This window comes from Saccopteryx leptura, chromosome 7 (assembly GCF_036850995.1).
Source record: "Saccopteryx leptura isolate mSacLep1 chromosome 7, mSacLep1_pri_phased_curated, whole genome shotgun sequence".
Classification (NCBI taxonomy): domain Eukaryota; kingdom Metazoa; phylum Chordata; class Mammalia; order Chiroptera; family Emballonuridae; genus Saccopteryx; species Saccopteryx leptura.
In genome coordinates this window covers 38,093,845-38,117,765 of record NC_089509.1, presented here as the reverse complement: position 1 = coordinate 38,117,765, position 23,921 = coordinate 38,093,845, and the positions used below count along the sequence as shown (strand labels likewise).

The following is a 23,921-nucleotide window of genomic DNA, read 5'->3' as shown; positions in this document are numbered from 1 at the left end:
TTGGAGAAATTTTAACTTATTTTACTACATTTTCTTTCTTAACATTCCTCCCACTAACTGTAATGTAGTTATACTCTCTGCCTGATAAGGATTAGTCATGCTATAAAGAAAAGGAGTCCAACCAGTATCAGAGGAAGAACAGAATATTCTCACTGAAGCAATCCAAATTAACGACATACAGGGAGATGCTGGTAGTGTACGTAGAAAGAGTTGAAAGTCAACAGTAAAGGACTCTGGACTGAAAGGGTCATGATACCTATGTCCTCTCCTCTTTTTCTAAGAATAAGTCAAAGCCAGGGACGTACTTAGATCTGAATTAACTTTTTTAAAAAAAAATAAAGACACTTCTTTTTTAGATTTTATTTACTCATTTTAGAGAGAGAGAGAGAGAGAGAGAGAGAGATGGGGGAGGACCAGGAAGCATCAATTCTCATATGTGCCTTGACCAGGCAAACCCAGGGTTTTGAACCGGTGGCCGCCAAGTTCCAGGTCAATATTTTATCCACTACACCACCACAGATCAGGCCTGTAGTATTAACATTTGAAGAAGACCTCACTATAATGATTCCAATCCCACAGATCTCTGGTAGAGAGTAAAGATATACTCTTCTCAGAACCACCTCTTTGCATTCACCTGAAACCACAGAAAACCCTTATGCTGAAGGTTCTCTGTATTGGTCTTTGGAGTTAATACTTACCCTCTCCATTCAATCTTACTCACCACCTAGAGACTTGTTTAATGTGCTTCTCATGTGCCATAGGATTAATTTACCTAGTGGTATTACCTACTATATGGCGAAAAAGATGTACTAAATGCTTTGCCCTTAAAAAAAAAGTGTCCTCAAACATAAATTGATTAGTGAACAGAAATATCCAGCCTCTAAATCCTGACATAACACTATACTGTTAGCTATCATAGTGTCTGGCTTCACCTGCTCTTGAAACACCACCTACACAGCATCCTCCAGTATATATTCTTCTGTCTGGATTCTTTCACTCAGTACCGACTGTGAGATTTATCCATGTTTTATGTAGCACAAATGTGTTCTTTTGTATTGCAATTTAGTATTCCATTGTAGATAAATACCAAAATCTATCCATTCTAATATTCGATGTTTAGGTTGCTTCCAAATTGGGGCTCTTATAAATAGAGATACTATACACATGACGCTATGTAAATATCTTTGGTGGGTGGTAGACATCTGCCCTCCTTTCTCTTAGGTATACTGTATAAGTGAAAATGCTAGGTTATAAGGTAGATATAGAGTTGGCTGTAGTAGAAAGCTTTAAATATTTTCCTAAAGTAGTTGATTTTTTTACTTTCACCAGCAACATACGAGAATTACAGTTTTTCCACATAGTCCTCAACATTTCACATTATCGATCCTTTTTAGTGGGTCTGCAGAGTGTTGTTTTGGTTTTAATATTTATTTTTCTGATGACTAATGTACAATGTACTTACTATTAACCGTTCTTTTTTGAAATTCCTGTTAATCTTTTGCTAATATTTTTCTATTGATTTATAGAGTTCTTATTATATTCTATATACAAATCCTTGTCAGAAATGTGTTTCAAAAATATTTTATGGTTTATCTTTTTATTTTTTAGTCTCTTAATGAAGTTTTTTGATAAATGTAAGGTCTTAATAAATAAGTCAAATTTATTAATTTTTTTAATGGTTAGTACTTTTTTGTGGCCTTTACAATCTTTTGACTACTCCAAAGTTATAAAGATATTGTGTTATTTAGAGAAGCTTTATTATTCTTTCTTTGAAATGTAGGTCTATAATTCATCTCAAATTATTTTTATATATGCGATCAGGTAGATGTCAATGCTCATTGCATTCCTTATGGATACGCAATTGTTTTGATGCAATTTATTGAAGAGACCATCTTTTCCCCTTATTAAACTGTGATACTTTTGTCCTAAGTCACATAACCTATGTATGAGGGTATTTTTGGAGCTTCTATTTTATCCTTTTAGTCTATTTATCTATCTGATAAAAAAACAACTTTTCTATGTAGCATTAGGCAATTAAAAAAATTATGCTAAAAGATTCCAAAATATAAAAAAGATTCAAAATATAAAAAAATATATATAAAATCTTAATACAATAATATGGAAGCCTCACATGAAGATAACCAAAAAGTTTACTGAAGCTCTAAATAAATAGAAAGATATCCTGTGTTTATGGAATTGAAAACAAATTGTTAAGAAAATAATACTTCCTACATTGATCTACAGTTTCAATGCAATTCCTCTAAATTCCCACTGCCTTTTTTTTTTTACAGATATGGATAAGTTGATACTAAAATCACATGGAAATGCAAGCAGCTCCAAATAGCTAAAACACTTAAAAATGAAAAAAGTTGGAGGACTCACACTTTCCAATTTCAAAACTTAATACAAAGCTACAATAATAAAATGGTATGGTACTGGCAGAATTGAGAACCCAGAAATTAAATCTGTTATCTATAGTCAATTAAATTTTGACATTTAATTGGACCATTAATAAGGAAAGAACTGTCTTTCCTTTTTAACATATGGTGCGGAGACAACTGGATGCAAAAAAAAAAGAAAGAAAAAGAATCTGGGTCCCTAACCTCATACAACATACAAAATTTAACTCAAAATATATCAAACCTAAATGCAAGAACACTATATAAAGCTCTTAGAAAGCACAGGTGTAAATTTTGACAACCATAAATTAAACAACAGTTTCTCAGATTTAACATCAAAAGCTTAAGCAACTAAAGAAAAAAATAAATGTCCTCAAGTAAAAACTTTCATGCTTCAAAGGACATTATCAACAAAGAAAATACAACCCACAGAATGGGAGAAAATATTTGCAAATCACATCTCTGATAATGGTCTGCTATCTAGGATATAAATAAACTCTTACCTGAAAAATAAGATAACCCAATTTTAAAAGGGACAAAGGATTTAAATAGTTCTGCAGCAAAGATATACAAATGGCCAATAAGCACATGAAAAGTACGCTCAACATCACTAGCAATTAGAGAAATGCACATGAAAATCACAATGAGATAGCACTTCATACCCACAAAGATAGTTATAATACAAAAAAAGAAAAAAAATATTGGTGAGGATGTGGGGAAACCAGAATTCTCATATGTTGCTAGTGGGAATGTACAATGGCACAGCTACCATAAAAAATAGTTTGCCAGATCTTAAAAAATGTAAGCTACCACATTATTCAGCAACTCCCTTCCAGGTATATACCAAAGAGAACTGAAAACATGTTCACACAAAAATCTGTACCTGAAATGTTCACAGCAGCATTATTCATAATAACCAAAAAGTAGAAACAAACCAAGTATCCACCAACTGATGACTAGGTAAACAAAATGTGGTACATCCACAAATAAAATATATTTCAGCCACAAAAAGTACTGATAAATGCTACAACACAAATAAACCTTGAAAACAGTATGCTAACTGAAGAAGCTGATATGAGGCTGTATTTTGGGGATTTGTGTGAATCCATTTATATGAAATGCCCAGAACAGGAAAACTCATAAACAAAAAGTAGACTAAGGGTTTTCTAGAACTGAACATTGTTCAATAAGAATATAATATATTGGAAAAGTTATGGTTGCAAAGAAAGACTCATTATAATAAACTACTTCCGCATCCTAAAAGACTAGTTATAAAAAGGTACTATTTTGTTCTAGTTATAAAGAATTTCTTTCCAATAATAAAAAATCCTACAATAAAGTACTTATATGGTTCCTATTAGTGGTTAAGAGTTTAAGCTTTGTACTTAAGAGATGAGTCTGAGAGCCGGCTTTGTAATTTACAAGAATTATGAAGCTAGAAAAATCATTTGATCTCTCTGAGCCTCAATTTCCCAAAACAGAAATAAAAACAGAATCTATCTTTAAAAATTATTGAGTGGTAGAACATTGGCCCGGTATGTGGAAGCCCCGGGTTTGATTTCTGGTCAAGGCATACAGGAGAAACAACTATCCGCTTCTCTGCCTCTCCCCGCTCCTTTTCTCTTACTTCCTCCTCTACTGCAGCCATGGTTCAAATGGTTACAGTAATTTGGCCCTGGGTGCTGAGGATGGCACCATGGCCTCAATTCAGGTGCTAAAAATAGCTCAGTTGCCGAGCAATGGAGCAGCAGCCCCAGATGGGTAGAGCATTGCCCTGTAGGGGGCTTGCCTGGTGGATCCTGGTTGGGGCACATGTGGGAGTCTGTCTCCTTGCCTCTTAATTAAAAAAAAAGTTGTTATGAGGATCAGGTGGCTGGCACATGGCAAATGATCAATGAATATTAACCAATATATAGTATAGAAATTTTAAAAATTGTTTCAATCTGCTTTTCAATTTGCCCTTCCAAGCAAAACACCTGAACCTAGACCCACTCCAATCCAAAACAAAGAAACAAACAATAACATTATACAATGAGACCCAGGAGGTGAATGTAATAAAGAGATGAAGAATTATAAGTCTGTGTATGTATGTGCGTGTTTCTGCTTGGTATTATCCTCTTCATAATCACTTCTCCCTTTATAATTCACTTGAGAGCTTGACTTCTACTATTTATATCCAAGTTTTGTAGTCTGAAAATATAATTTCTAGCAATATATTTATATGTTTAATGATAATTTATAAAGTGAGTATATTATAAAAATTGTATATTAAACTTTTATTTTTCAGGAATGAAATATATTTAAAATTTAATATTCAAGTGAATTCAATCATTCTCGCAATATAAGTACCCATACTCTTTTATTTTTTGAATCACAAATTAAAACACTTAATAAGTCACTACCAAAAGTTTCAAATAAATTACATTTTCTTATTTAAGAGAGAGACCAACAGACTCAAATAGGTCATGTTTCATGTTAATTTTTACTCTAGCCTTGGCTGACTCTGAACTGAATCTTTACTATATTCTGACTCCACTCTCTTGAAATCTTCATTCCTATATCATATTAATTCCTATATTACCTTTCATGATATATATTTCCACATTTCAGACACACTTTTATGACAGAGTTCCTGCAATTTAAGACTGTAACTTCATTGCCAACTGATTTTGCTTTAAGCAAAAAACTCTTTATGCTTACCAAGATAGGAAATTATTTTAAGGTCCTGCCATTAAGAACCAACAGGCAGTTTGCTTGTGTCTGTCTCAGCGGAAGACAGAATGGGTTAGTTGGTATTAACATTTTCCCTTTTCACACATCTGAACTGGCTTTTATTTCTCATTCTATCTGGAGCCAAGAAGTCTCCAATTCCTAAAGAATTTTAAGCTATGTCAGAGCTTTGGCTGGAGTAATGATCAATTCTTCATCTAGAATCAAAAGTTCTTAACCCCAACCCATAATTTGAAGAAAATACTGAGAATCACCATATTTTAATTTTCAAACCATTTCCTTTTATGTTTCTTTCAGAAATATAACATGGAACAACTTCTGTTGTATTCTTTTGTCCTAGAAATTACTCATTAGAAATTGCTGGAGAAGATGAAGTTGTGTGCATCCCCATGAACTTTACCAGTGCTGTTTAAAAAATAAGGATTAGAATTTCAGAGAACATCATTCAGGGAACATCTTTTATTAGATTAAAAAAAACAGTATGGGGCTCCTCAGGTTACGACACAGTTCCATTTCTATGACGGTGACTTAACCCAGATTTTGGTGTAAGTCGAAACACACCCTAGCCTAACACAAATAGAACACTTCACTTTCAACAGTCCAAAACGGCATAGGTAAGTGTACTGGGGGATGCCAACTTTCAGCCTTTTGTATAATGAATTTTCTGCAATGAAATAAAAGTTAGTTTTGCATCTCATTTGCATAATCAAACAACTTTCTTTGACTTGTTTGCTTTTCTGATGTTCTTGCTTAATAAAAAAAGTCAAATGCTTTTTTTATTGCTTCATATTCATTCTGAAATATCCCTTAATTTTTGTGAGCAGTGTGTCTCTTACTGTGTTTCAATTCCCTGAAAATCAGAGAGAAATTCGTATCAACCTACTGCTTGCTTTACCTATACATAGCAGTCCACTTGGTTGTAAACTGAGGAATGTCAGACATGTTAACTTTATGCACCAGTGTGTTTAAGTAGAAATGCCTGAGGACACATATCTGTGCTGGGCACTACCTTTTTTTATTTTTTGATAGATTTTAGAGAGAAAGGAAGGGAGGGGAAAAAAGAGAAGCAAGACAGCTAGACCGACAGACAGACATTGAGTTGTTATCCATTTATATATGCCTTCATCTGACTGGGACTGAACCTGCAACCTTGGTGTATCGGGATGATGCTCCAACCAAATGAGCTACCTGGTCAGGGTGCTGAGCACTATCTCAATTAAACAAAGTTCGTATTCACCAGGAAGTTAAAGCAAACAGTAGAAAAAGTGCAGAAAAATTAGTTTCCCAAAGCTTTAAATTTCATGAGTTAAAAAAAGAAGTGACACTGTGTTATGTTGCCAAACTTTTTTTTTTTTTAACAAGGACAGAGAGAGAGTCAGAGAGAGGGATAGATAGGGACAGACAGACAGGAATAGAGAGAGATGAGAAGCATCAATCATCAGTTCCTTTTTGCGACACCTTAGTTGTTCATTGCCCTCCCATATGTGCCTCGACCACGGGCCCCCCCAGCAGATCGAGTGTAACCCCCTGCTTGAGCCAGCGAAGCTGGTGAGCTTTTTTTTTTTTTTTTTTGCTCAAGCCAGATGAGCCCGCGCTCAAGCTGGTGACCTCGGGGTCTCGAACCCAGGTCTTTCCGCATCCCAGTCCGATGCTCTACCCACTGCGCAACCACCTGGAGAGGCTGTTGCCAAACTTTTATTTTGCCAACTACTATCAGCATTATTTCCCCAAAGAGAGAGTATCTTAATAGCAAAAGAATAAAATCTCAAGATAAATAACAGTTACCCAAGAAGTGATAACTGGCACACAGTGGTAGACCATGGTCAGATGTCCAAGTTGAGAACTGTCAACTAAGAAAAGGAAAGCCCTGGGACCGTATCTACTTTACCATCTGATATACCTGTTGCCTTAACTTGTAAACTAAACTTATACTTATTGACTATTACGGCAGACATCCCATGTTAGAGAAGAGGAAATTAAGGTTCGGAAAGATGCTAACCGACTTGCTCAAGTTCTGCTGGTATATGGAGTAGGATGGATTCAGAAGCTACCTCTCCTGACTTATAAGCCCTCTGAATTATTCCATGCTGCCTATTATAATTTATAAAGGTCGTTGAACATAACAAAAAAGGTTCCAAGTACAAAACTGGCAAGTGTTATCTCTCAGGTATTTCTTATCAGCTGCTGTTTGGTGCACATGGACACCTGTGCCTTTTCAGCAGCTCTTACATAACACAGTAAATTAGCATAAGCAAGAGCAAACAGGTGCAAAACAAAGACTCACTAGCTATATTATTTTATGAAAATAACAAGGAAACCAAGAACAGTGAATGATTTTTATGGTATTTTGTTACATCTATTTTAAGTCTCCATTCAGAACAGTAATGGAATGCGCTTTATAAGATATGCATATATTTTAACCCTTAACGCCGAGAAGCTGCAGTGCAGTCATTAACAGTGACAGCACGGCAACTGACAGCTCCAGTCCCTAGATAATAAAACTTCATGATACTCAAATATCAAAGCCAAGTTCTTGATCTATCTTTTCTCGTAGCTTTTCTCTCCTACTGCAATTAGCCATCTGACATCTGTTTCATTCTACCATGGCAATAAAGAATTTGATTTGACAAAAAGGCAGCTCTCCAAAATCTGTATGAAAGAGTAGTAGTCAATTTACTGTGCTCAATGTTAAATCTAGTGTGCATGGAAAAGAAACTTCTAATTTAAATACTAATATCCACTTTTATTGACCTAAAAAACTTTTATTACTGCCTAAGAACCCATAAACGCTTTTCTATTGTATTACTATTTTTTGTACTATATCTTATTTCCCAAGAAATAAAGCCCCCAATGCCCTTTAATAGCAGAAAAATAAAGCTAATATTGAATAGAAAAAGAATTCAACAATGCCAAATCCCAAATTTTCCAGAAAATTCACTTTCAATATTCTACTCATTGCTTCCTCCCTACAATAGTAATAACACACGTTCACACACAAAATAGAAATTTAATACTTCAGCATCTTATTACATCCAGAACACTTTACATAGGAAATGACATACTCAAGAGAATATCAGATCATGTGTTAATTCTGTCTGTAGAAGTTACTAAAAAGTTTACCAAAAAGCAATTCAAACAAAAACTAATCATTCTGTTTCTCATTTCTAATTTAGTTCATAGGTTTTAAACAGCACTATAAGGAAATATAATCTTATAAAATAAGGCTGTATAGAAATAAATTTACTTTAACTTAAATTCAGAGCATGGTGTTTTTGAAATCGAGTATTTTGAATTTTAGCAAATATTATTTGTGGTTAGAAGAACAAATAGAAAGGTTGACTATTCAGAGTGATTGATAGACTAAAAAGACCAAAAGCATTAGGAAGGCAGCAAGCACTGTTCCTTTCTATATTAAGTATGAAACATGGTAGAATGCCAATCAAATTCTATAGAATTTAAGCAGGCTTTAGTGAAAAGATGCTACTCTTTACCTTATTTCATGACATACCAGTAATTGTAAAGTTTCCCTGCATTTTGATCATGACCTCCACATCAAATGTCCTAAATACAACCAATAATACAATTAAAAGCAGATACCAAACTTCAAATTTCTCTAACAATATAAAATAGTAAATTTATGCTCTTAGTTTTATAAAACAAACATTCAACTATGCCTCCCAATCTGCCTTATTCTAGGAAATACAGATGTGACTTTTTAAGAGCCACCTGAAGTACAAATACTGACTCTGACTTAAAACTAAGAGCTGAGCTACATTAAAAATATCTTTTTGCTTGATTTCTGGTAACTGGAAAAAGCTACTTGGTAGATGACTGTGAGGGCTTAGGTCTCTCTTAAAAGGTATTGAGGAAAACTTAAAATAATGCCTACTACTTTTCTTTTAACAAATGGCCCTGTAGCAAACACATATTTGAAGTAATTAAAATGAACACAATTGTGCTCAAAACTGAGATAATTATTCTTAAAATAATGCATCTTATCCTTAAAAGACTCATCTTCAGTTATAAGTTTCAGATGGTAAGTATCTTAGGACAAAAGTCAACAGAGGATTTATGAAGAAATGAGACATTCTCCAAAATCCACAACACTGTGAATGTGAAAAATGCTATTTCTACAATATTTCTCACTAGGAAAAAATTACTTAAATAAGTTTCTCAACAAATGATTCAATAACCTGAGCTTTGGATTCAGATTCCCAATACTCCAGAAATCTCACTTTTCCTTTGACCAGCAAGCATAAGGTTAAAATACGAAATTTTCAGTAGCACTCAATTTTCTTAATATAGTTAATGCCCAAACTTAATAACTTTAAATACAAGCAGTACTTTGTTTCCTCCTTCGAAGTAAGTCTCTGTGGCTCTTCCCAGCATAAAATAATACTCCTATTCCCAAAGTTAACTTCTTAGTTTGAAAGTTATGAGTATATGCTGTTAAATTTGAACTTTGATCTAAATAGACTTTTTGCATGCCAGCCATTAAGATTCTTATAATTATCACTATTGATTGCAATGAAATAACACCCTTAACTTCTTTCAAAATGTTGGCCCTTGACCTCTGACTCTACATAAAAGTACTATAAGATAGACAAATCTAATGACTTATTTCACTATTTTTACATCAGTCAATATTTTGACTGATTTATAAAACTAATGAACATTCTACACTGCTTTTGCTAGACCCATCATTTTCTACTAACTTTATTTCTAGACTATGAATTAACATTTCTACCCTACATGGGACTTATCATAATTGAGTGGTTTTTATTTTTAGTACACACCAAATAACTATAAACCTGCAACTTAATCACTGTACCGCTAGATGGGGCTTGTGCATAGACATGTAAAATGTGGAAAGCAGTGTAAAGTAGAGAAGGCTGGTCAATGGGAGAAAACAGACAGTGAGATGTTAAGACCAGATTTTGATTAGATCTGGCTAAATTGCACAGGCAAACCTGCTGTCACAGTGAGTGCCCTTGATTGTCAATTGACAATCAAATTGATTATTGTTTCAATTACTGAACTTCCTCCTGCTGATTAATTTCATAACACAGAGGAAGTGGGTTAGCTGGTATGTACTTGTGAGGAAAATGAAGCTTCAAAGGCACATCTATTCTTACTATGCTCCCCAAACAGGACTCAAAAATTCTGGAACTGCTACCAGCTCAGCCTAGAAAGAATTCCAAGATTCTTTCAAGCTGTGGGTTCTGTATGAATAGTTTCTTTGCATGGGTAGGGCACATACTTAGATGTATTAACTCCTAAAAACTGTAATTAAAGCAGATCATCACAATGTAAAATATCTATTACATACACAGTTGTATTTGCCTGCTTGGAAATCACTGACAAAACCCAATGAATGACAGGGAAAACTAATGAGAAGTGAACTGGAGATGCTGACTAAGTAGTACTGAAGAGCAGGATAACGAATTGTAGTGAGAAGTGGGGACTACTACATAAGCACTCCAAGGAATCTAAGCTTACTGCCTCTGCCTCTTCTTAAACATCACAACAGATTTTCAGAAACAAAAGTATAAATGATCCAAACACACAAAGAAAAGGACTGCTTCCAAATAAAGAATTTTGTATATATGACACTGCTGTATACCATTTAACTCAGCAAAGTTTGCAGTCAACAAAACGACCACCTTTCTTAAAAATATGGCTTTAGAAGTCCACTGAATACATATTTGAAAATATACTTTGCAAAGTTCTTTAACTATCTGTTAATTACTAAAGGTCTTGTGTTTATGCAAAAGTGTAACTTCCTAAGCTACCTCACTTCATAAATCAAAACTTTACCTCCCATTGTGAGAGTAGTAGGAGGTGGGGTCTTTGAGAGGTAATGAGGATTAGATAAAGTCATAAGAGTAGGGTCCTCATGAATGGGATTAGTGCCCTTTTAAGAGTCCTAACAGAGGTTAACAGAGGTTAGCTTGCTTCTTCTCTCTGCCTGTGAAGATAAAGGAGGCCACTTGCAACCTTAAAGGTGGTCCTCACAGAACCTGACCATGTTGGCACCCTGACCATGGACTTCTGGTCTACAGAACTGTGATGAATAAACTTCTGTTTATAAGGCACCCAGGTTCCAGTACTTCCTTACAGCAGCCAGAACTAAGACTACCTAACAAATACAGAATATGAAAAAATATTAATACAAAAAAAGGGTTTATATTTAATCTTAACTCTTCTAACAAATTATTATTTACTGACTTCATTAAATATATCATCTAATATTTTCTCTTTTCTTTTTTTTTTTAATTTTATTTACTCATTTTAGAGAGGAGAAAGGGAGAGAGAGAAGGTGGGAGGAGTTGGAAGCATCAACTCCCATAAGTGCCTTGACCAGGCAAGCCCAGGGTTTCGAACCGGCGACCTCAGCATTCCAGGTCGACACTTTATCCACTGCGCCACCACAGGTCATGCCTAATATTTTCTAAATATCAATAAGGGTTCCTTTTTTTTCCCCTTGAGTTTATGTTTCTAAGAAAACATACTAATTGATAGAGATAGTCAACAGTCTTCTCAATTTTTTCCATTTCTACTAATTGGTTTGTTAAAAAAAACCCACGTGTTTAAATTTGCAAAGGAGAGCAAAGGATTGCTTTTTAAACAAATCAATTAGACAAGATTATTTTACTTTCACATTTAATATTCACAAAGCTAAAAAGAGAATACTTGAATAATCCTAACCTTCATTTTAAGATGTGCTAATTGTCTTGACTGTCTTTAGATTTTAATTAAACATCCCTATTTAATATATTATCTTAGAATCTACCATTTATATTAGATTTCCCCTAAAAAATAAGGTGATATATATGATTGGTCTTTAAAGTATGTTTAAAACATAAAAACTCAGAAGAAATACTAAATGAAACCAAACACCTATGTTAAATAAAAAATGAATTACAAAACAGTATGTATATTGCGATCCTAATTTCAACATATACATTTTTAATTTATTGATTTGACAGGCAATAAAAGAGAACGAGAAATATCAATCTGTTTTTGTATGTGCTCTGACTGGGGATTGAACCGGCAACCTTTGTGCATTAGGACGATGCTCTAATCAACAGAGCCCAGGGCTCAGTATTTTTTTTTTTGCTATTGTATATGGAGTCAATGTGGTTAATAAAATTTGTCAGCTGACTTAATTGAAACATTTCCTGCTGCAAAATAAAACTAAACAAAACTATGTCGAAGGTGGCACTGTCATCACTTTTGGGATTAAAATAGGAGGATCAATGATAGTTTTCTTCTAGAGGTGTGAGGTTGCATGGCTTGTTTCCTCTCCAAGCAGGTTCTTTATGTAGTCTGTTTAGCAGTATACCACCTACTCAACAGGTCTGAGTCTGTTTAAACATTTTCTCTCAATTTATTACCAGTAAGGGCAGAAGGTTAAAGTCTGGTCATTTACTTAGGTTCTGGTTTGTGCTGAGAACACTGCTCAAGGCACAGATTTCAGAAAGGAGTAATTGATTTCTGAGTACAACAGAAAAATAATGAAAGTGGAACACTGTGTAGAGGGTGAGCATCTGAACAGCAGCTGGGGACTGCTGTTTAGTTGGTTCTGTCACTAACAAGCCACGTTACCCTGCGCAAGTCCCTTTCCTTACGGTAAAAGGGAGCTGTATTCTCAAGTTCTCTGCAGTTATCTCCCCCACAAAAACAATGGGTGCTCCTAAAGCAGCGCTGTCTGCCTGCCTGCACTGGACTAGTCTGAGAACAGGTCCTGGGATCTTGCACATGCTCAGGAGATACTCATTGATTTTGAAAAATCCACACTGTACATTGTTCGTTAAAAAGGGTTTTCTTCATGTATGTGGTCAGAGCTATTTTTCAAAGGTCTTTCACACAACAGGCACTCAACACTCACTGGTCTGACATACCACATTTGATCCTCAGGGGAGGAACACATCTTACTTGTTAGTACAGAAATACAGGCATGGAGAAGCCTCCTGGAGTGGGAGAAAAAGAGCTATGAGTTGGAAAACCTGGCCCACACAACCTACTGTGTGATTTGGGCAAGTCATTACATATCTCCGGGGTTCTATTTCCTCATCTGCAAGGTCAGAGGGCTGAACCAGACCCTTAGAATCCTCCTGGCAGCACACCTAAGACTCTGGTCCTGTTCTACTTGATACATATAACAAATGGTTATTAAGGACTGATGAATTCATGCGGAAGGATGTGGGGCTGCATGGGAATGAAGTAATTAGTGCACAGACATCAGTTCATTAGAAACATCCCGACAGGGAGACTGCTTTAATTGTGCACCACCTAAAATCCATTATGAGCATCAACTGGGGTGACTCTTGCTTTGCTGTTCCTGGTTCATCAAAGCAGGTCACTGATCTCAGCCACATCTGCTCTTATATTCATTGTCCTGGCATGCAAACACCATCGGAGAAAGCCTGCCAACTTTGCAAGTCAGTGAAATGTTAGCATTATTTTAAATGATCCTGAGGATTCTACTATGACTTTATATGTAGGGATCTTTTATAAAAAATGACTAGAAGAACCTGACTAGTGGCGACTCAGTTGATAGAGCATTGACCCAGAACTCTGAGGTCGCCAGCTGGAGTGCAGGGTTGACAGTTTGAGCGAAGTGTTGTGGTCACAATCCTGAGATTGCTGGCTTGAGCCCAAAGTCACAAGCTTGAGCCAGAGATTGCTGGTTTGATACCCAGTCAAGTCATGTAGAAGAAGCAATCAACACACAACTAAGTGGAACAACAAGTTGATGCTTCTTTCTCTTTCCTTCCATCCCCCCTTTCCCTTCCTGTCTCTCAAAATAAGACTAGAAGAGTATTCCAACCGTGAGTTGCTACTGACCTCTAGACTTTATCATATTAGCATCACCTAATTTCTTCAGACCAAGGACTTTTGGTCCCATTAGTAAGAGGAGCCAATTTGTTCTAGCATTGCTAAGGAAGGGCATCTTTCAGTTACATGAATGAAGAAAGAGACACATCATCAGGTAGGATAGCAAGCCAGATTGTAGTTATCCCTGAAAAGGCAGTCTTCTGATGAAGGGTCCAGATGGATGGAAAGGACCAGGAAGCAGGGAGGGAATGATGAGCCGATGTTCTGTGCAAGTGTGACTCTGGGCTCCCCAATGGCCCATCAGGGCTACATTAGGAGGGTCTTCTGCGTTTTCACTACTCGTGTTTCCTGTGGACTTTATAATTCTGCATCTTGCTGGGGGCCGAGTTTAGCCGCTGGGATAAAATGTGGGATCAATAGTCCGCATTAGAATTTATTGTTGATGGCAGTGGCAATGGGCCCAATTTCTTTTCTGAAGCTGGAAACGGGGAGAGACAGTCAGACAGACTCCCGCATGCGCCCGACCGGGATACACCCGGCACGCCCACCAGGGGGCCATGCTCTGCCCATCCTGGGCGTCGCCATGTTGCGACCAGAGCCACTCTAGCGCCTGGGGCAGAGGCCAAGGAGCCATCCCCAGCGCCCGGGCCATCTTTGCTCCAATGGAGCCTTGGCTGCGGGAGGGGAAGAGAGAGACAGTGAGGAAAGCGTGGAGGAGGGGTGGAGAAGCAAATGGGCGCTTCTCCTGTGTGCCCTGGCCGGAAATCGAACCCGGGTCCTCCGCACGCTAGGCCGACCCCAATTTCAATTTTTAAAATATACAAAGAATAAAAAGATATATATCAAAACGTTGGCAGTCACTTTCTCTGATTATGGGCTTTTCCATTATTTTTTTTTTGTTTTTTGAATTTTCAACAAAGAACTTGTATTAGTTTTATATAATCGGGGACAATACTTATCTAATGTCATTATTTTACATAATAAAAGAATATATAACGTAAAGTATATCAATCTGATATCTTTGAAAATAAAGCTTAAAAGAGTTGAACTTTCTCAAAATATTTGTTTTCCTGTACAAGCACTCCCTCTACTGGTGACTTAGAGAATAGACTCACCCAGACATTTCTGAAGTAATTGCATAATTTTCCACAAGCACTAGGGGGCAGGGTTTTCACTATAAAACTTAATTTCACCAATTATCATTATATTTTATGCCCCCTTTTTTGTCTGTGGTTTCTGTTAATATGTGATCAACTATCACTTTCTGGACTGTTCTATTAACATAATTTTAAGTTACAGGTTGACTTTCATGATATATTTAATAGTCTATCATACATAAAATTAATTTACTCCTACTTATATACTGAAAGGAATTTAAATATACTGCTCACAAAAACTAGGGGTTATTTTATAGCTTCATATAAAGCGATAAAGTATTCCCTAATTTTTGTGAGCAGTATATTATACAAAATGCACATATTTCAAAAACTATTTTTAGGGCTGTATTAAGAAATAAGTAACCTAAGTTTCTGATCTGACAGTATCATACTAAAATTGTATGACACTATATGACTAATGAACACATTGAAAACTGAGGCCCACCACTATTGGTTCTAGTTTATAAATAATGCTAAGGTAATTTTTAAGAAATTAGTTAAATGCCTTCAGAATTCCAGATCTTTATGAGAACACTGAAATGCTTTTCTCTAACTCCAAGAGCTCCCAACATCTATGAGAGTTGTAAACTCTGGTGATGATGGAAGAGAAGCTTAGGGAAAAATGACATTACAGGAAGTGAGAGCAGCAAGAGTAAAGACACAGCATCTCAAAAGCAAGTAGTTTATTCGGGCTTGCCAAGGTAATATGGGATGTGACCACAATATAGGGTGTGTCTGAGAAATAGCTGGGGTTAGAAAAGTAGAAGAGGGTCATTTGAAGAAGACTGTTGCCATACTTGGGGTTTAGATTTTATTTTGAAGGCAACAGGAAAGCCACTGAAGACTTTTAAACAAGGAAGAGCTGTGACTAACATATTTTTAGAAAGATAACAATATAAAGGATGAATTAGAAGAGAAGGGGAGACCAAGGAGTCAAGTACACTGGTAAAAACCTTAAACAGGGAAAAAACACTGAGGATACAAAGACAAAGTACATCAAAAATATTTGAAATGGCCCTGGCCAGTTGGCTCAGTGGTAGAGTGTCAGCCTGGCGTGCAGGAGTCCTGGGTTCGATTCCCGGCCAGGGCACACAGGAGAAGCGCCCATCTGCTTCTCCACCCCCCCCCCTTCCTCTCTGTCTCTCTCTTCCCCTCCCACAGCCGAGGCTCCATTGGAGCAAAGTTTGCCCGGGCGCTGAGGATGGCTCTGTGGCCTCTGTCTCAGGTGCTAGAATGGCTCTGGTTGCAGCAGAGCATCACCCCCCGGTGGGCATGCTGGGTGGATCCCGGTCGGGCGCATGTGGGAGTCTGTCTGACTGCCTCCCTGTTTCCAGCTTTGGAAAAATAAAAAAATAAAAAAATTTGAAAAGGCAGAAATGACGGAACTCAGTGCAGGGGTAAATACAGTGAATAAGGGCTGCAAGCCTTGATATGTTGTCGGATTCTGCTATCTTTAAGATAGACTTTAATAACTGAGTGCAAAATGCTTTCTGAAATCTAGACTGCAAGATCTTCTCAACAGTTGGAAATGCAGGGCTAAAATTGAGAGAAAATGTAAGAAAAAAATTAGATACAGTGGTACCTTGAGATATGAACAGATCAACATATGAATTTTTTAAGATACAAGCTGCGAATCGGTCGTATTTTTGTTCGAGATCCGAGTGAAATTCCGAGATATGAGTAGTGATTCAGGAAGCTGCCGCTAGTTGGCGCGCTGGTGCACAGGTCCAGTACCGGCAGTTTGATATACGAGTTGACTGACTTATGAGCTCTGCTACAGAACGAATTAAATTCATATTTCAAGGTACCACTGTATGTTTTTCTGTGACTATGAAGTCTCATTATATCATCTATATTAGACTTATACCCTTGTTAAAATAATTGATGTCAATGGGCAGCAACAGAATATACATTTAATTGAATGCTGTATCATTTACCAAAATAAACTTTCCAATTGAATGGTATCCATGTAAACATAGGATGGTACTGTACTGTTAGGTATAACTTAGTCAATTTAGATTATTAATTAGTCAACATCCATCTCAAGTACACACAAAGTTTATTAGTAAGTACATGGTCTACGTTTCATATACAGATAAGAATTTAAGATATTTTAAATGCACACACATGTTCGGCCTGATGTGGTGGTAGGAGAGCATCAGCCTGGGATGCTGAAGGCTGGTTCGAAACCTCAAGGTTGCCGGCTTGAGTGCGGGCTCACTAGCTTGAGTGTGAGGTTGCCAGCTTGAGCATGGGATCAGGCGTGACCCCATGGTCGCTGGTTTGAAGCCCAAGGTTGTTGGCTTGAGCAAGGAGTCACTGGCTCAGTTGGACCGCCCCCCATCAAGGCACATATGAGAAAGCAATCAATGAGCAACTAAGGTGCCACAACTATGAGCTGATGCTTCTCACCTCTCTCCCTTCCTGTCTGTCTGTACCTCTCTCTCACAAAAATAAATAAATGCACACACACATTCGTTTAAAGTGAAACCATGACTTTTACAGCTATATATTGTGAGACATAAAAAAGTTTACTCTGAGGCACTGGCCAGTTGGCTCAGTGGTAGAACGCTGGCCCGGTGTGTGGAAGTCCCGGGTTTAATTTCTGGCCAGGGCACACAGACACAGGAGAAGCACCCATCTGCTTCTCCACCTTTCCCTCTCTACTTTCTATTTCTCTCTTCCCCTCCTGAAGCCAATGCTCCATTGGAGCAAAGTTGGCCTGGACGCTGAGGATGGCTCCATGGCCTTTACCTCAGAGGCTAGAATGGCTTCGGTTGCAGTGCAGCAATGCCCCAGATGGGCAGAGCATCGCCCCTTAGTGGGCTTGCCAGGTGGATACCGATCGAGTGCATGCGGGAGTCTGTCTCTCTGCCTCCCTGCTTTTCACTTTAGAAAAAAAAAAAAAAGGTTTACTCTGAGCAAAATACTTCATTTTTCTAATGAAAGCCAGTAGTAACAATGATTATTAATAACTACAATTAGTGTTAAACTTCATAGTTAAGAGTTCTTCAAATATATTTCCTTATTTGAGCTCTATAAGTTGTCTGTTAGGGGGGCCAGAGCTAGGAGGAACAACAATAAAAACTACAGTACTTTGATAACACATATATATCTTTAACAGAATCTATTTTCTACACTTCATCCTCCACCTTCGCTCCACCCAACACCGCAGTTGGTAGAATAGAGGTCTTAGATGCATTTATTCGGAAATTTATACTTAAAACCTGAGCTTTCCTGGCACAAAGAAACTAGTTTAGAATACTGCCTACTGAATTTTCTGAAATTCTCTGAACAAAGAAAATATGGCCCTAGCCGCCAGGCTCAGTGGTAGAGCGTCAGCCTGGCGTGCGAATGCCCTGGGTTCCTGGGTTTGATTCCGGGTCATGGCGATCCGGAAGAGATGCGACCCCACCACCCCTCCACCCCTTCCCCTTCTTTTTCTCCGCCTCCTGCAGCCATGGCTGATTGGTTTGAGTGCATATGCCCTGGGCACTGAGGATGTCTCCTTGGAGCCTCTGCCTCAGAGGCTAAAAATAGCTCAGTTGCGAGTATGGCCCTAGATGGGTAGATCATTGGCCCAAGATGGGGGGTGTTGGTTGGTTCCAATCAGGGCCATGCGGGAGTCTATCTCCCCTCTTCTTACTTGGAAAAAAAAAGGAAAATAGAGACTGCTATGAAATGGATCTAATTTGGGCTAGACATATAAACTGGGTACCATAAATGCTTGCTAATTATTACAGTTTAAATATGAGGAAAAGTCCAGTAGAATTATTAAGTTGTTAAAAGTATGAACATTTATATGTGAATCTAGTAAATCTTTCACACTGTTGATAATAATTTAGCCTTAATAAAGTGTTTTAGATGAAATGCCATCCCAAAAGGACAAATAACCATCCAAGTTCGTCTTAGATCATTTCTTGAATTTCACTTTTTTAAAAAAAACATTGCATTATCTATGTATAGCGTTAAAAATATTCTTCTCCAACACTTGAATCCATGTTAATATAATAAATTTTTAAAAATTAAAATTAAAAAAAAAATTATTCTCCATTTATCTAAAGGCTAAGCCAAGGTAGAAACCTTGTGTCACTGTATTTTACAGATTAAAGACTGGAGCCTGAACATCTAACCCCCAAATACGCAGCCTTCTGTTATTATTTACTTTAGTATTTTCACTTGGATTGGAATGGGTTAAAAAGAAACAAGAAGAAACAGGTATACTTACTTGAACCTAGCAGGTGAAAGAGGAGTAGGAGGAAACATTCCTGGTTCAAAAGAATCAAAATAAGTCACTGTCCAAGAAAAGCTGCAGCAGGAGAAGCCAGCAGTTAGAGATATTATAAGTAGAGTCCAGAATCCTTAATGAGAAGAGAAAAAAATCATGAATTGTTAACACCAAAACAATTTAAACCAATGAAGGTCATGTGTATTTTTGACCTTCTGAATTATATATAAGTGATATAAAAGATCTGAGCTTAGTAAAAGCTAACCTATGTATAACTATAAAATACTAAAGCACAATCAGAAGTTTTCTCACTTAATATTTTAATTCAATTATAATTTAAAATTTGGAAAAGCACAAATTCAACTTAATATAAGACACATGCCTGACCGGGCTGTGGCTCAGTGGACAGTGTCAAAGTAGGATGCAGAGGACCCAGGTTTGAAACCCCGAGGTTGCTGGCTTGTGCGCGGATTCATCTGGTTTGAGCAGAGCTCACCAACTTGACCCCAAGGTCGCTGGCTTGAGCAAGGGGTCCATCAAGGCACATATGAGAAAGCAATCAATGAATAACTAAAATGTCGCAATGGAGAATTGATGGTTCTTATCTCTCTCCCTTCCTGTCTGTCCTTATCTGTCCCTCTCTCTGTCAGACACACACACAAAAGAATATAACATATCTTCAGTTTTATAAAATTCAACTATAGAAAAAAAATGCTTCAAATACTTCACTGTTAAAAATGCCTTATAAGTTTTCATTGAACTTTGTGGATCACAGCTTGCTGTCTTTTATTATTTTATCACTTAGTGATATCTTTTTTTACATACCATGCACTTTTGACATAATGAATCAATTTTAGAGTGCCTCCTCATTACAGCTTTCCTACAAACATTACAAACTTAATCTGATTCTTTAACCTTGCTCAGTATATGAACAAAACTCCCAATTTATAAATGGTTGGTTTCCTAAATTTTATTGTCAGACAGGAGCTGCATTTTCTCAAATCAGTCAAAACCATGGTGACTACACCAGGGGAATAGAAAGGGGAAAGGGTTGAGAGAAGAAAGAGGGAGTCAATTAACTTGAAGCTTTTTAGTAGCACAAACAGGAAGGAAAGGTTGAGAAGACTACAACAGAGAATGACTTATTAATTACCAAATTTCCTGGTTGCACAAAATGACACAACCAAAGATGCCTTTATTTTAGCAAGAAGCAGGTAAGAAATATGTACATTGCATTTGAAGCCAAATAAGAGACTGGTAAAACTGCTAAAAAACAACAAAAAAACAAATTCAGGGCAATAAAGAATTAAGAAAAATGGTGGCAAAGTAATTTTGAAAGATTAAACTAAATTTTTCCTCCTTATAGTTCCCTCTTCCTTACCCCCTTTTAGAAAGATAATGGACTTTGTATTCACTACCTCAGAAAAAGGATGTGGCAAAGAAAGCAGAACTAGCCTGTGTACCTCTTTGGTTGTCATGTTGCAAAGTTAAAGGAACTAGGAAGGTACATATAAGCAGGAGGGAAATACAAAATGTCTTGAATAATAAGTTGAATGGGGTATAGATAAAATGTTCGTGTGAAACAGGGAGAGAATAAGGGCTTCACCTATAGGTGATAGATTACCCCCTTTGAAGAAAGTGGGTTATATGAGGTGTGCATTTACAGGGAGGGGATAGTCAAGAAAAGGCCACACAACATCAGAGAGGGGTAACAGCTATGTATAGTATTTTGTCAGATGGGCCCAGAGCCAAACTTGTAGATGGCTTTACCCTAGTGGATCATAGAAACAGGAGATAGTCATGTGACTGGAAGATGCTACATTTGAAAGGCCATCCTGACCAGAATGCAAGATGTTTCAGCAGTAACTCATTTGGGCAAATGTTTTGAGGACTAAATTGCACCCCCATCCCAGTATCCTGCTCCAGTGTCAGCCTCTAGAACCCAACCCACGACTCGCTAAATGGGCACTTTACAGTTAAGACCTGAGGTACAACCTTCCTGCCAACCTAAGTAAGACAAATGAAAATAGAAGTTATAAGACTACTTAAGTGTATAAATACAACTTAAGGGTGACCGCATTGCCAAATAGCTATTTTGTTACCATTTAGATGAATATCCACCTTTAAAAGAGGGGAGAAATAACTGGCAAGTTTACTCTAAGTTGAACATCCTATAATACATAAAGTCTGTAGAACAAAGATGGTAATAAAGAAAAATCATGTGTCTGTTTAGGGACTATTGTGGAATAGTGGAACATCTAAATATTTTTTTAAAGTGAAAAAGACACAAAATAACATTAAAATATAACAAAATGTGTGGCTCTCTAAAGCCTATCAAATTTTTTCACTCAGGTGCTTCCACAAAGTAAGTATCAAATTTAGTACAAGAATATTCTTGAGTTTTCAGAAATTACTACTCCATGATCTAAGTGTTTGCTCTACTTCAGACATTTTAATAATTTTATATTCATTTTGAACTAACCAACAGCTATACCACTAATTAAGGTCAGGTCACAATGACAGGGCTAAACAGTACATTTTCATATCATGGTCTAGCAGTGCTTATGTTTCTGAAAATTACTCAATTTGTTTCTGAACAAGCAGAAAAACCTAGAGTCTGGCAACTTTCAACAACTAAATTTACAACAAGCCCCCATCTCCAGATGAAGCTAAAAATTTGACAACCGTTTTGTAAATTTCATTTTACCAAGTTGACATAATTTTAAAAGGTATAACGGCACCTAAAAATTAGGTTAAAAAGTGTTTCTTCCCCAACTCACCAATTCCATTCTTACACCAAGAGTTTGCTGTGCATCTTTTCTAAAAATTATAGCTATCTAGGTAACGTACACAGATATATGGAACCAGTTATGAACAAATAATTATGTATATTTTTTCAGTTTGTTTCCACAAATGAGATAAATAGAAAAAAATGTCCTACACTTTGGTTTATTCACCTAACAATGGAGAACTTTCATATCAGTACACAGAGCAACACTTCCACTGCATATTATTATTCCAGTGTTTCATTATTAAAAACAATGCAGCATGAAACAATCTTGTACTTAACTATGTAATTGTACAAGTATATCCGTTACACATTCTTAGGGGAAGAACTGCTGTATCAAAAAACAGGCTTTTAAGTGAACATACACATCTTTTTTTCTTCTCTACAGTTCAACTTTATATCAGTTGATGAAATGACAGAAATGTATCTTTTCCATCAATTGAACGTCTTGGACTCAATGTTTTCATCTAAAGCAAACCATGGACGTAGGTGGGATATTCCCAGTCCAATCCCTTTGTTGGGAGTTTTACATTCACTTATCTAAGTAATTTTAGTTTCAAAGTGTAGTTACTTTTCTAAAAACATGCTGGCAGATTTCAGTATTTTTATAAAAAGCTTCCAGCAAAGAAAGAGTATATGTTCTATACATTTTCATTTTATTTAGCAATTTCAGGCTAGGGAAGAGGTTACCTTCAGAAGCTTTATGAAGTCAGAGGTGAGGAAGCAGTAGTTTGCACATAGATGTTAGAAGAAACAACCTGGGGAAAAAAAACTCCCAGGTTCCCACACTGAGAAAAGTTTCTTATTAAAATATTGTTACACGAACAGTTACACATTCTTCATAAAACTTATTCCTGTCACAGGTAAACAACAGGACTAAATGTGACAACACACTGATAATTTCAAAGTCCTCTTTTAGAGCTGATATTTGAAAGGTTTAAACTGGCATACTATGAATACGATGCAGTAATAAAAAAGAATGAGGCAGATCCATGTATATTGACACAGAATGAACTCTCAGACATTTTAATAAAGCAGAACATGCACGATTCCAATTATATTTTTCTACAAGTGACAAAAATCACATATTTAAAAGTACATATATATTCAAATGAACCAAGATCTGAAAATATATTGCTCACAAAAATTAGGGGATATTTCAAAATGAATATGAAGCCATAAAAAAAAAAGCATTTGATTTTTTATTAAACAAGAAAATCAGAAAAGCAAATAACAAGTCCAAGAAAGTTGTTCAATTATGCAAATGAGATGCAAAACCAACTTTATTTCATTGGTGAAAATGTACTATACAAAAGGGTGAAAGTTCTGGAATATCTGCACTTTCCCTGATCCCCTAATTTTTGTGAGCAGTATATATACGAATAGACTAATGGGAACCTTTACTTTAAATTGTTGGATATATTTCTTTTAACTTTGTATGAGGATTTGAGCCAAACTGACAACTGCTGGGAAGCAAGATCTCAAATGCTCCTTGTTGGATTTTTTTTTGCTAATGAGATATAATTAAATAAAAAATGAAAATTAAGTTAACATATAGGTAATTTTAAAAGTAAAACCTGCCTGACCTATGGTGGTGCAGTGGATAAAGCGTCGACCTGGAAATGCTGAGGTCGCTGGTTCAAAACCCTGGGCTTGCCTGGTCAAGGCACATATGGGAGTTGATGCTTCCAGCTCCTCCCCTCTCCCCTCTCTCTCTCTCTGTCTCTCCCTCTCCTCTCTAAAAAAAATGAATAAATAAATTAAAAAAAAAAAAAAAG

At 36.6% G+C, this 23,921-nt stretch overlaps 1 protein-coding gene across 3 annotated transcripts in view; it reads right to left on the bottom strand.

The window, feature by feature from the left end:
• The window catches only part of ARL6IP6 (ADP ribosylation factor like GTPase 6 interacting protein 6), a 38,672-nt gene that overhangs the window by 2,259 nt on the left and 12,492 nt on the right, over window positions 1-23,921 (bottom strand). For 2 of the 3 annotated variants that reach the window (XM_066346326.1, XM_066346324.1), the window contains one exon: window positions 19,356-19,488. The exons of the other annotated variant lie outside the window; for it this stretch is intronic. In XM_066346326.1, the coding sequence (XP_066202423.1) occupies window positions 19,356-19,488 (133 nt within the window). The remainder of the gene's footprint in view (window positions 1-19,355; window positions 19,489-23,921) is intronic. 3 annotated transcript variants of the gene reach the window in all.